Source organism: Doryrhamphus excisus, chromosome 15, assembly GCF_030265055.1.
Source record: "Doryrhamphus excisus isolate RoL2022-K1 chromosome 15, RoL_Dexc_1.0, whole genome shotgun sequence".
Classification (NCBI taxonomy): domain Eukaryota; kingdom Metazoa; phylum Chordata; class Actinopteri; order Syngnathiformes; family Syngnathidae; genus Doryrhamphus; species Doryrhamphus excisus.
Genome location: NC_080480.1, coordinates 707,212 through 721,584, shown reverse-complemented (window position 1 = coordinate 721,584; position 14,373 = coordinate 707,212). Strand labels below are relative to the sequence as shown.

Genomic DNA, 14,373 nt, shown 5'->3' with positions numbered 1-14,373 from the left:
CCCGCACATTGTATCCCCGCAATCAATGTGATGTATGCTGAACATTTGTTCCCGCCAGGTGGCTGTGGAATAATGCTTGACTCTCCAACCCTCACTGAAACCTGTAGAGCAACTTCATATCTGACAAGCAAAACCAAGCTGTAGAACTTAAACCGGATCAAGGATGAAAGGTATACTGCATGTTATTACTCACTTGCCAAGATTAAAATGGACATTTGTGAACATGTTGGATCATTTTAAGGCGTATTTGATCATTGATGTTATAATAAAACCAAATTTTGGAATAAGGAATTACCTTTTGATTTTAAAATTGAGCAAATAACTCTCAATATAAGTTATTTTGTTTTTTCCAACAAGTTAAATTTGTTTAAGAACTGCTACACAAGAATGTTTTAACATCCAGTTCATTCAACAGAAGAGTCGTGACCTGCTGGAAACAATCTTTGACCAATAATGACTGAAATACCCATTTAGTAGAGCAACTTGCTATACTGGGTCAAGAAAATACATATTGGTGTTATCAAATTGGGATTTTTAATAGCATTAGGGTTATCAGATATTGGCTTTTTTGCTGAAAACCGATATGCCGATATGGTCCCACTTTCAATTTCCGATACCGATATAGTTTTAATAACGGTTTTCATGATAGGGAAAAACTCTGATACCGATATCAACCATATATATGCTGATATTGGCCGTTAATATCGTACCAATAAATATCGGACATTCATAGTGAAGATAGATATTTGTGGAATAAGTACAGTTTTTTTTGGAAAGATTAAGTCAGGCTTATTTTCTTGAGGATGCAGCTTCTTCATTTTACACTCATATGTCACTTTATTTTCACTTCTTTTCATCATGTCTCACTTTTTATGGCTTATTTCATCCTGAACATAAGCCATTTCGGCTTGAAGGTCCTGCTTATTTCTAGATATAGAAATCTTAATTTAGGGTTAGGTTTCACCAAGTAAGTCTACCAACTTACTTGCTGCAAGGACAGATCATTTCACCAGTTTAAAGTTCTTTTTTTGTGTTGTGCAAAATGAATGTACAAAGCATTTGTCACTGACGTCATGCTGTGTCATGTACATTTACGTCGGGGGGGGGGGGCTTCAGGTGGCATCGCCAGTGATTCCGGGTTCCTCTCTGGAGCTGTGAGGAATATGGACACGGGCGCAAAAGGTGTAATCTCACATTGTATCCCTGACAGAGGATTTATTAGTATTTTTTGTCCAACTTCTATCTCATCATGTTTTCATCAAGCAGCACTTATGAAAAGTGAGGTGGGTAGACAGGAGGGGAGGAGAGGGAGAGCGTGAAAGAGAGAGTACAGAAGCTCCTCCTTGTTCTCTGCGTGTGTTTCTTGTGTTTTTTCAGCCTGTTTTTCACTCACACTATCGCTCAGCAGAGACTCAGTGGCGGAGAGCAACCGTTGTGATTGGGCGAAGGCGCAAAGGGAAGCAGCATTCTCCTCCTCTCTCTCCCTTTCACCAGGAAAGAGCCCCAAAACAAGGTAGAAATGGAGTATTTACTTTGGGGGAAGGGGGCATGTTTATCCTGCCTTCTGCATGTGCTTGCGGTGTCCCTAGATGGAGAGGATGCAAGGAGAGGGAGAGGTGGACCACCTGGAGCGACCGAGCCCGCTGACTGACAAAGACAGGGTGATGATCCAGGACTCCTGGGCAAAGGTCTACCTGAACTGTGACGACGTCGGAGTGGCCATCCTCATCAGGTATTGACTTTTCATCTCATCCTCATGTTTCCCTGCACAGATGCATACCAACGAGTTCCTCGATCGTCACATTTGCGTCTCTTTTGTGTCGCTCCGGTCGTCGGGTCAGATAACGTGTGTAGCCCGACATGAACTTTCAGAGCGCTCAAGTTGAGAAACACTAGCGCTCGTATTTTTCTATGTCATATTCTCACTTTCCTGTGTACATAATCCTATTCATCAAACAGTGGAGGCAGAGGGATCAGCAATAATCCATCAGTCAGACACCCTTGGCTCTCAAAGGGCTCCCTCCCTTGGAGTCGGTTATGCTCTGAATGCCAGGCATCCCGCCGCCGCTCCGCTCTTATCACGTCGCTTTGGCATGGAAGGAGGATGAGACTGTTTTCTCAGCGATCTGCATCGCTGGATGTTGTTGAGCCGGCATGTAAACATCATCCAAGTGTGTTGACCAGGCAATCTGCTGGAGTTTATTTTCCAAGGCTGTACAGCTGCCGTTGTTGTTTCTTCATCGGGAAAAAAAAAACACTACAGCTTTTTGGAATCTTTGGCCCGTTCATCATTTACGGCTTGACGCCGTATCTGCTATCGAGGTCAAAGTTGAGAGGGACGTTGGATGGAATGTAAAGTACGTAACTCCTCCCTGTCAACTTAATTATTTACAGATGAGTGGATATTAGGGCTTGGAAGGGCAACCTTGATAAAATACTCAGAGGTCAGATCCAGCACAAGTACTGATGAAGGTAACACTACTGTTTTCCAATAATTTGGTTATGGTGTTGTTCAAATATAACACTGGGTTACTTTATGACGTCTATACTGTATACTGATTTTACTGCTTCACTCTATCACAATTTTACATTAATATGCTGTTCCATGGTTGAATACGGCCTATTATTCGTCAACAATATATGCATATCTAAGCAAAGATGACATATTTTTTCCTAAAGCATAAACACGACTAAATGAACCAAAATAGAAATACAAGGCATCCAGAAGATGCATTCACAGACGGTATGATGACATGTAGTACTATACACTGGTCACTAGGTGTCAGTAATGTTCAGTGAGACACACAAGCACCAGGTTTGGTAGCTTTGATTTATCTCACAACAACACAATAATTCCCTCGTGAAAACACAGGCTACCGACGTCACTTCCTGTCTACCCGCCACTCTGCTCCCCGTACACCCAAACACAGTGAATGAACTTGAATGGCTTATGTACTCTTATTGCTGTTATGTCATGTCTAGAGGGCTCTACTGTACAAAAATAGTCTCTGATTCTTGGAAATTTACGTATCCTGATCAGGTCTGGAACCAATTCACCGCAATGAATGAAAAATGGCGGCGGTATACTTTGACCAGATTTCAAAGACCGTAAATTGCTGCTAAATTTCCTGTTTGGCACTGAGAGCCCCTTCCCATCAAAACTCCCAGTAAACGTTTAAGCCTTTAAACCGCCCCAGTTGCAGATCGTATCGAACGGAGCATACTTCCACGCTGCCTGTGAAATTAAAAACGTTCCGTGGGTTCAGCTCTTGGGTTCATCTTGAAGAACGGATAAGGACGGATTAAGCATCCGTCGGCCATAGCAAATACTAATGAGGCTATTTATATGCAATCACAGGTGGGCAGTTGCGAGCGCGTTGGTTAGTTGGGAGCCAAACCGGGGCTGCACATCTCGCGCTTCATCCTTTTCAGTGGAAAAACGCGCAATAGCGCTGCCATGCGATGAGGTTCACGGCTGGTGAGGCACGACTCTTTTGGAGCCTCCCAGGTATTTGTTTATGTTAATTAACATCCTGTTTTAATACAGGTTGCTCATTAACATTACAACAAGAAAAACTTTCCCTGTCGTTCACCAGAAATGCATTTGCCGCTCTACAGCTGTCATTGTCAACAAACCAAAAACCCTGGCTTTTCCTCTCTATGGAAGGACGGCAGTGCTCAGCACCTTATAGCGCATGCATCAGGATGAAGCCAGTACCGCAAGCGCCTCCTGTATGATATTTCTGTCTGATGGGCGAGAATAACGAGGGCTTGTTCACTAGGCTGAGAGGAGACGCTCACGGCAACTTCGGCTTAGGTGTCTGCACCGTATTTGATCAGGGAAATGTGCAAAAGCAGTGAAACGCCGTGAGAAAATGTAAAAAGCAAGTAAAATCCTACCGAAAATCAATTTATAATACAGATCAATGCACTTTTTATGTTTTATTTTCCACGAAAGCCTCGCCACGCAGCCTCAAACTAATATCTCCCATTCATCTCTGGCCAGACTATTTGTGAACTTCCCGTCCTCCAAGCAATACTTCCGACAGTTCAAAAACATGGAGGAGCCGGAGGAGCTGGAGAGGAGCACCCAGCTCAGGAATCACGCACGGAGAGTCATGAACGCCATCAATACGCTGGTGGAGAACCTGCACAACCCGGACAAGTTAGCCTCCGTGCTGATGGTGGTTGGCAAGGCCCACGCCCGCATCCACAAGGTGGACCCGGCGTATTTTAAGGTAAAGTGAGCGGGTACAAAGAACGTACTGTACACACAGACATATCTTACTGCCAAAAGACTGTTTATTTCAGTATCTTTTAAGACAGAATACTGTTTACCACTAATAGGATCTATAACGTGAGTACCATAATCCATCGTTTATCGGTTTATTGGTTCCAGACCCGGCTGTGATAAGTGAATTTTTGGAATATTTTTTTAATGAGAGCCGAGAAAACCTGTTTTTGACCTTGCAAATATGCTTTTTAACCTTATTAGAGCGCTTTAGACATAAAATAACACCCCTATAGTCACCTTTACACTTGTATTACCCAATACAGCAGACATAATAATCATTTAGGACATAAATAAGACGTGTATTTCAGTACTAAGGGAAATAATCGGGTGACCGAACAGGAAGTGACATTGAGGGTTCAGAGCTGAGTTCCCGATGTCGACCACGGTTGTTCAAACATTGACTAATTCGTTGACTAATTCGTTTTCAATATTTTATTTTATTTTATAATATTCAAGATTTTGTTTGTTTCTTTCGTCTTTTTCCTGGTAACGGAGTCGCCACAGTGTACTAGTCGGAAATTCCAGTCCAGCGTGTACCCCGCTTCTCACCCACAGTCAGCTGGAATAGGCTCCAGCATGCCCTCCCATGGGCCTACCGGAGATAAGCGGCATAGAAAATGGATGGATGGAATAGGGTGGACACCTCTAGGCATGATGCAGTTCAGCTTTTGATGGTATATGTTTTTTTTACATTCTTCCTGACCGTGACGTTTGTGTGTCCGTCAGATCCTCAGCGGTGTCATCCTGGAGGTTCTAGGGGAGGTGTTTCCAGGGGTGGTGACACCAGAGGTGGCGGCGGCGTGGACTAAGCTCTTGGCCACCATCTGCTCCAGGATCGCATCCGTCTACGAGGAACTGGGATGGACGAAGCTCTCAACCTCAACAGGGTGAAGGTTTTTACGGGTTCGCTGGAAGGGTACACGCTCTTTGACCTCCGACGGTGTGATTTCCTGGCAGGGTGATGAAATACGTCACACGTGATGTAAACGCCAATACCAAACAGTACTCTTCTCGCTCATTACTCAAACTGCTTTTATGCAGCTGCATTAGACCTAAAGATGGAATGTGACCAAACTGGAATCCCGGAATCTGGAATTGCTTGTAACACTAAAAAAAATCCAAACCAGTCAAAGAAAGCAATGGACACATTGTGTGCCTTGTGATTAACGAGTACATGAGTACAGTATATCCTCAAACTGCCGTGCAAATATGGATCTTTCTTACCTTGGTGATGTTATGCCATCACTTGTGTGTACACCATGCCGTATATACCTAGACTACCAGGACATTTTTACATTTTTAACAGGAACGATTGTAGATTTTCTCATTATGGCTCACCTTTGTATCCATATTAACATTTTGAAATAAAAAAGGGGACAAAAAGGCATATGACTCGGAGTCTTATTCCTTATTCCATTTGCTGTATTTATCTTTCTCCCCGTTTGCGCCCCAAATTAGACCTTTCCATTTCTCCCGCTGGCCTACTGCTCCCTTTTCTCCGCTTGAGTCAGCAGTGACTAAGAATATACCCAAAGTCCCTATTTAACCCGCGACGCTCTCATTAGACACCCTGCGCTAAGACCATTGCACTTGGCATGCAAGGCTATATTTACCCTCCCCTAGCTGGACTTTATATCATCAAAGCTTGCTGCGAGTGTGCACTTCCGTGGTAGGCATGGCTTGATGGTTAAAACGCCACAGCAGGCTCTGTTTGCCTCCTGGTCCTGCCTGCCAGATCCAACCCCTCCTTGATCCCAGCTAATCCTCCGAGCTAATCTCCGCAATGGAGAGTCGAGCCAAATGGAAAGACAGGAATAGTGCGATCGTTACACCACAAACTTTGGCCTTTCCCGTTTGAGGCTTTCGATGGGAGCAGAGGTCTCGGCCGTCTGACCATCGGAAGGACCATGTGTACCACGGTGATGGTTCTTACCAGCATCGGCCTCATCCTGCGGCACAGATTCTCCAGTAAAATCAATCCGTGAGTCATCCGTGGTCTTAAGCTTTGTCAGGAAGAAATGGTGATGGATCTCCAACACCGGTGATGCTCGTAGGATGCGGTGTGTAGCGTTATTGGGGCTAACCAGCTATGACATTGTCGGGTCTTGGTTCTGACACAAGCTCAGACGTTTGGTGGCCTTTAGGGGACCAAATGGGCTTGGCTTTCAGGTTCAGTACTCACGACTCCCATGTGTTTTTTCCACAGAAGTAGAGGGAAGTAGATAACATGCTGTGTGGTGGGGGGTGGGTGGGGGGGCCATGATTCTGAACCTAAAAGTAGGACACTCGACCTGGCAGTCAGTTACCGAAATGATAATCACAAGTTTACACAAAAAAGCCTTATAATTAAAAAAAAATGTTGTATTACAAAATAGTATCTATAACCAAAACATGGTAACAACAAACAACATAAACCAGAACATGAACTATTCATATTTATACTGGCTCAACTGATATTCAAACCAGTTGATGAGAAGTATGAACTTGCGCATCGTTCACTTTTGGAACCTCGTTAGTCGATTTTACCACAAATTGACCACACCCCAGCTCAGTAAGCGTTACAACTATGTACACATATCTTGGTTTGGCTTTGGACTCACCCAAAGTCAGCTGGGATAGGCTCCAGCGAAAAGTTCCTTTGGACTGTGAGTAGACCACCTCTAAAGTTCACACCATCATCTTGTTCCTGCTAAACTGCATTTCCAAGAATGCCGCCAACGTGTTCTCATGTGTTTATACAGTAATCAAATCCGGCAATGGGATAATGACACACGAGGACAAGCGCATCTGCGTTGGGTGTGTCCTACACGGCACATCGGCAGTCAGAGTGACAACTGCTTTGACTGCAACGCGGTCAGGACGAGTCTCAGGTGTTTCATTTCACTCCCTTGTTCCGGCTTACTGCCTTTCCCTTTCACACGGCCGTTGTTGCGTGATATCTTCCGATATGTCCGTTATTTCACAATCACTGACAAAGTAATCCGAGAAAAAAGTGGACAGGAGGAGTCGAGATTCTCAAGGTTTAAGTTTCGGTAATCTGAGAACGTGTTTATATACTTTCCAGGGCCAGCACATTCTCCTTCTCGGGGCTTTGACCAATTGAGCCCAAATCCAAATGTGTGGGAATACACTGCCAACCCTCCATTTCCACAAACTTTGATAATGTCACATCGTCATTTTCATTCTTTAATCTGAGCGCAGACACGGACAAACTATCGTATGTTAAGCTCTTCAATCGAAGCGAGGGACTCCATTTTCAAGCGATGTATGGGTCATTATGGCAGTCATAGGGACTACGTCTCGTATGGGTCATTACGATAGTCATAGGGACTACGTCTCGTATGGGTTATTATGGTAGTCATAGGGACTACATCTCGTTTGGGTCATTACGTTATAGGGACTGCGTCTCGTATGAGTCATTACGATAGTCATAGGGACTACGTCTTGTATGGGTCATTACGATAGTCATAGGGACTATGTCTCGTATGGGTCATTACGATAGTCATAGGGACTACGTCTCGTATGGGTCCTTACGATAGTCATAGGGACTACGTCTCGTATGGGTCATTATGATAGTCATAGGGACTACGTCTCGTATGGGTCATTATGATAGTCATAGGGACTACGTCTCGTTTGGGTCATTACGATAGTCATAGGGACTATGTCTCGTATGGGTCCTTACGATAGTCATAGGGACTACGTCTCGTATGGGTTATTATGGTAGTCATAGGGACTACATCTCGTTTGGGTCATTACGTTATAGGGACTGCGTCTCGTATGAGTCATTACGATAGTCATAGGGACTACGTCTTGTATGGGTCATTACGATAGTCATAGGGACTACGTCTCGTATGGGTCATTACGATAGTCATAGGGACTACGTCTCGTATGGGTCCTTACGATAGTCATAGGGACTACGTCTCGTATGGGTTATTATGGTAGTCATAGGGACTACGTCTCGTATGGGTCATTATGATAGTCATAGGGACTACGTCTCGTTTGGGTCATTACGATAGTCATAGGGACTATGTCTCGTATGGGTCCTTACGATAGTCATAGGGACTACGTCTCGTATGGGTCCTTACGATAGTCATAGGGACTACGTCTCGTATGGGTCATTACGATAGTCATAGGGACTACGTCTCGTATGGGTCCTTACGATAGTCATAGGGACTACGTCTCGTATGGGTCATTACGATAGTCATAGGGACTACGTCTCGTATGGGTCATTATGATAGTCATAGGGACTACGTCTTGTATGGGTCATTACGATAGTCATAGGGACTACGTCTTGTATGGGTCATTACGATAGTCATAGGGACTACGTCCCAGTCGCTCCAGGATAGAAAGGTAGAAAGCAGAGTGGATGCTGGAGGCAGCGAGACGGGCAGTGTGACGGGTCGGACAGAGAAGGCTTTCTTTAAAAGCCAACCATGTGGAGGAAGTCGTATTTGAAGTAAACAAGGAGGAATGTTCACACGCTCTATACTTCATGGTTCATATTGTAAATCTCACATCCTTAATTCCTGCCCATGGTGGATTTCTTTTTCACTAAACCTGTCCAGTTCTATTCCATGTGTTGAAGGTGAACATTGAGTTCAATGTCCTTGCAGGCAGAAGGAGGAAGAGGTGCCATACGTGAAGAGCAAGCAAGCAGCAGACAGTGAAAAATGACAGTGAGCATTCCCGGGTAAGGAAGCAACGCAACTAGGAGTCTGAGTAGTTCTGGCTTTATGAAGATAATGAGGCCGTATTATAACGGCATTATTATTAAAGGTATTATTATTATTATTATAGGCTTACCCGCCAAGGGAGTGGTGGATCTAGTGGCTACACCCTGTACTACTTGAAATGGGCAAAGCATTCATAACTCATAGATATGAACATATGGGCTTACATTTCAGTTAAAAGCGGCGAGTCACAATATTAGGACTGCTTGTCAACGTTGGATAACTGTCATGAATTCAGCCTTTTGGAGTGACACTTGGACACCGGTAATGGCGTCTTTGTTGGCGTCACGTTCAACCGGGCTGCATGACGCTGACAGAAGGATAGACCAAAATTAATTCTTATGACATCATCACAACACAAGGTACACACTTTAACAAACAGACATTTACTGCAAAACAACCAAAAGCATTGTAACAATATTAATAAAATATAACAATATAACAAGCTTCATCTACAACAAATGTATAAACCTTATCAGACATTTCTTCATTCAAGGCTGAAAAACCTCCCCCGTTTGGACCTTGGTCTCCTCCTGTGGTTCTCTCAGATTCTTTTGTGAGAAAGTCCAGAAGAGCATTTTGTTGAATTTGCCTTTCCAATACTGGGATTTGGGCTTTTGAATGTTGTATTGTATGTAATATGTATATTGTATGTTTATTCTATGCATTGTATATACAACAACAATATCAGAGTAGCATAGTACTAGCCATAGATTCCAAAAGTAGCATCAACCGGAATAATGCGGTGTGCCGTCCACCTATGGCCGTGTTGTTTACATCGTTTATTGAGCCGGCTTCCTGACCATCCATACGTAAAATAAACAAACATATGGGAATCGTTGGTGGACCGGGGTGGCTAGAATTCATAGCAAACAGACGACATGAGCTACATACATGAGCGATTGGCTAGCTCATATTAAACGGCAACGTCCGGTCCCAGACAACACTTGCTTTCGAGGGCTGTGCACCCCCTACGCCTTGGGACACCACGTGATTCTCATGAACACGCGAAACCTTGGGTAAGGGCTAGAACTGGGATTCAAACATACTGTATATTAAAATGGGGACAGCATCATAACAATCAATCATCCATGGACAGAAAATATTTGGACGAGGTAAAACAAACAGGAAGACACACGAGGAAGAGAAATTGGCTTGTTGTTGTGTGTGTGTGTGTGTGTGTGTGTGTGTGTGTGTGTGTGTTTGGTGGGGGTTGCGGGGGGGCTCCAGACCAGGGCGGAAAGTGGAGCAGTGGAGCATGTTACCGAGGCACAGATGCATAAAAATCCAAGATTGCAAAGACGCCTGTCCCACATTTAGCTTTTAAGCACCGGCTGCAACTCCACTAACGCTAAATGATTCAGAGGCTGAACAACAATCCATCATCACTTTGGAGGCTTATTATAAATACATAGCCTCCCTACATCTGTAGCAGTATGATACCGTAACACACAAAGTGATCAATTCAACTGCGTCAATTACCATGAAAGAAGAAATGTGTGAAAAGTAGGGTTACTTTTTTATAAACTCATATTTTTGTAGTTAGGGCATAGAAAACCTGTTTACACCCTTCTAAATACATGACATTATTAGAGACCTCTAGTCATAAAATAACATCTCCATAGTCATCTATGCTAATGTTAGCATAGTTGCATTTTTTGCAATTTTTACGAGTATGAAAGAAAATACTCAGCAGACACTTATTTACCGTTATTATGCTAGGTGTTAGCATGCTAACATTAACATGTTAGTATGATAGGCACTTAATACACTAATGTACACTAATACACTAACTTAATACTATATGTTAGTTGTTAGCATGCTAATATAAGCACACTAAAATTGTTAGCGTTTTCAGAGGTAGGGACTTATACATGTTATGGTAGGTGTTAGCATGCTAACATTAACATGTTAGTATGATAGGCGCTTAATACACTTAATACTATCATGTTAGTTGTTAGCATGTTAATATAATCGCACTAAAATTGTTAGCGTTTTCAGAGGTAGGGACTTATACATGTTTTGGTAGGTGTTAGCATGCTAACATTAACATGTTAGTATGATAGGCGCTTAATACACTTAATACTATCATGTTAGTTGTTAGCATGCTAATATAATCGCACTAAAATTGTTAGCGTTTTCAGAGGTAGGGACTTATACATGTTATGGTAGGTGTTAGCATGCTAACATTAACATGTTAGTATGATAGGCGCTTAATACACTTAATACAATCATGTTAGTTGTTAGCATGCTAATATAATCGCACTAAAATTGTTAGCGTTTTCAGAGGTAGGGACTTATACATGTTATGGTAGGTGTTAGCATGCTAACATTAACATGTTAGTATGATAGGCGCTTAATACACTTAATACTATCATGTTAGTTGTTAGCATGCTAATATAATCGCACTAAAATTGTTAGCGTTTTCAGAGGTAGGGACTTATACATGTTATGGTAGGTGTTAGCATGCTAACATTAACATGTTAGTATGATAGGCGCTTAATACACTTAATACTATCATGTTAGTTGTTAGCATGCTAATATAATCGCACTAAAATTGTTAGCGTTTTCAGAGGTAGGGACTTATACATGTTATGGTAGGTGTTAGCATGCTAACATTAACATGTTAGTATGATAGGCGCTTAATACACTTAATACTATCATGTTAGTTGTTAGCATGCTAATATAATCGCACTAAAATTGTTAGCGTTTTCAGAGGTAGGGACTTATACATGTTATGGTAGGTGTTAGCATGCTAACATTAACATGTTAGTATGATAGGCGCTTAATACACTTAATACTATCATGTTAGTTGTTAGCATGCTAATATAAGCGCACTAAAATTGTTAGCATTTTCAGAGGTAGGGACTTATACATGTTATGGTAGGTGTTAGCATGCTAACATTAACATGTTAGTATGATAGGCGCTTAATACACTTAATACTATCATGTTAGTTGTTAGCATGCTAATATAATCGCACTAAAATTGTTAGCGTTTTCAGAGGTAGGGACTTATACATGTTATGGTAGGTGTTAGCATGCTAACATTAACATGTTAGTATGATAGGCACTTAATACACTTAATACTATCATGTTAGTTGTTAGCATGCTAATATAAGCGCACTAAAATTGTTAGCGTTTTCAGAGGTAGGGACTTATACATGTTATGGTAGGTGTTAGCATGCTAACATTAACATGTTAGTATGATAGGCGCTTAATACACTTAATACTATCATGTTAGTTGTTAGCATGCTAATATAATCGCACTAAAATTGTTAGCGTTTTCAGAGGTAGGGACTTAATACATGTTATGGTAGGTGTTAGCATGCTAACATTAACATGTTAGTATGATAGGCGGTTAATACACTTAATACTATCATGTTAGTTGTTAGCATGCTAACATAATCACACTAAATGTTTTAGCATTTTTGGAGCTAGGCACTTATACATGATATGGTAGGTGTTAGCATGCTAAAGTTAGCATGTTAGCATTCTTTAACCCTTCTCGGGTATGTTTTCATGTTCAAGTAATCTAAGTATGTAGATAATAATGGGGGGAGGGGACTATGGCTCTTGGTGGAGGTCTGCTCCCTCTGAAGGCTTTCCTAGTTGCCCAGAAGCCTTCAATGATCCACGCCACCAAAGACCACCAATCAAGCGTCACCACAACAATGAGTTGCTTCGAGCAGGCGGTTCAATTCCCATGTTCCATGTCACGTAGTTAGTCGTGCCGCATGTTTGTAGACTCCTTTTTGTGTTTACACTTTTCACACATTCTACCAAATTTTGTGCTCTTCTTCAGCTGTAGGAGGACCAAAGGTGGAGCATCAGGTGAGTACAGAAAATATAACCCCAGAATAACCCCAAAAAAGTGAATCAGTTTGACTTTTTTTGGTGTCAAATCTGTTTTCCCAGGCTCTTATTGGGAGTCTCGGCCATCAGGATTATGAGATCACATACAGTAGCGACAGTCCCTGAAATATTTTGTTGATTCTGGCACTGAACTGGATCGTACTGGTCTGCACATGACAGCTCATGCCAAGATTCCAACCAGGAGTTAAGGAGAACCACACGGTGGAGAAACACAACACGGCACTTTGGTCTTTCCCGCAGACTGCAGATGCTCTCCATATTCTACAACCAGAAACTGAGGCAACGTCGATTTGGGATCAGCTCCAAATTGGAGATAACACGTTCTATGTTTGTATGCCAGATGATGGCGGCCAGATTGATAAAACCACCTTTCATTGTTGTTTGATTTAGCGTTGCATCACAGATTAAAAGTGTTCATGGCAGGACTCCTGAAACAAGAACTGTACCTCCTTGTAAAAAAACAACATTTTGATTTACGGGTTTGTTTTCTCTCGGTACATAGGATGGGCTGTTTTTAATTTCTTGTGGGGACAGCATAGCTTTGATGCTGCTATTTAATTGCACGGCAACCTTAATTCAAAGTGGATTCGTTCTGTTGACTCGATCAGAAGAAATTAAGTTAGTGGAACTCAGCTTGGAGGTTTCAGAGTCGATGATCCTGTCGGTCCAAGTTGGGGGTTATCGATTGTGAACTCATTCTTTGCATTTTCTTTGATTACATCACGGCACTTCTTTTTGTGTCTTTGCCATTAGGGCAAATAAAGACAGGCAGAGACACAGGTGGCCTTTCCTGGAGGTCATACTATCAACGTACATCACATTGATACTCACTAAATTATAGCAATGTGTCTAGAGGATTTATGGCTGAACTAAAAATCCCCTATTGCATCACATTGAGCACATGTTGAATTATGTCGCTGCTACTTGGTGCACGGCTGAAACATGTCGGCTGCTGAGGTGAAATGTGCTGGTTTTAGCTCTGCTAAAATGTATTGACACAGTCATGGATGCATATGGGAAGACTTGCAAGATGGGGCTTGTCAGTGGGATTATACGCCACATGAGCAATGGGTTTCTAAATGTGTGATCTGCAGAGTGGAAGTGATCTCAGCAGGGGTTAGTTTGCTGACCGAGGTGCGACATCAAGCCCAGGCCCTCGCTAAATTAAATATTAGTCGGGTAAAGTATCAATTATGCACGTCATGGACTTTTCTAGTATTGTTCCCAAGTTCTGGCGCCATCTAGCGGCCAACATGTTCAATAGCGTTCAGACGGCATAAACCTTTTCTGTAATAAAACTATTAAAACTGTGAACATACTGATATATTCGAATTAAAACATTCTAGATGATAGATTAACAGAGAAATGGCAGATTGTACACATTATATTGCTGATTAGTCCATGTATGCCGCCAGTAAGATATTACTGATAAAATTATAAAAAAATAAAAATCAGTACATTACAGTGCATACAAAA

At 42.2% G+C, this 14,373-nt stretch overlaps 1 protein-coding gene and 1 long non-coding RNA gene across 2 annotated transcripts; both read left to right on the top strand.

The window, feature by feature from the left end:
- Nucleotides 1-148: 148 nt before the first annotated feature.
- On the top strand, nt 149-5,681 carry LOC131103656 (cytoglobin-1-like). Its single transcript, XM_058050112.1, has 5 exons — nt 149-170; nt 1,409-1,513; nt 1,590-1,732; nt 4,007-4,238; nt 5,021-5,681. Exons 3-5 carry the CDS (start codon nt 1,590-1,592, stop codon nt 5,183-5,185), a joined length of 540 nt encoding a protein of 179 aa, XP_057906095.1. The 5' UTR covers nt 149-170; nt 1,409-1,513; the 3' UTR covers nt 5,186-5,681.
- An 887-nt stretch (nt 5,682-6,568) lies between these two features.
- LOC131103664 (uncharacterized) lies at nt 6,569-14,293 on the top strand. Its single transcript, XR_009119642.1, has 5 exons — nt 6,569-6,939; nt 7,036-7,164; nt 8,908-8,984; nt 12,827-12,855; nt 12,940-14,293. It is a non-coding gene; the product is annotated as an uncharacterized LOC131103664 (long non-coding RNA).
- The last annotated feature ends 80 nt before the right edge of the window (nt 14,294-14,373 follow it).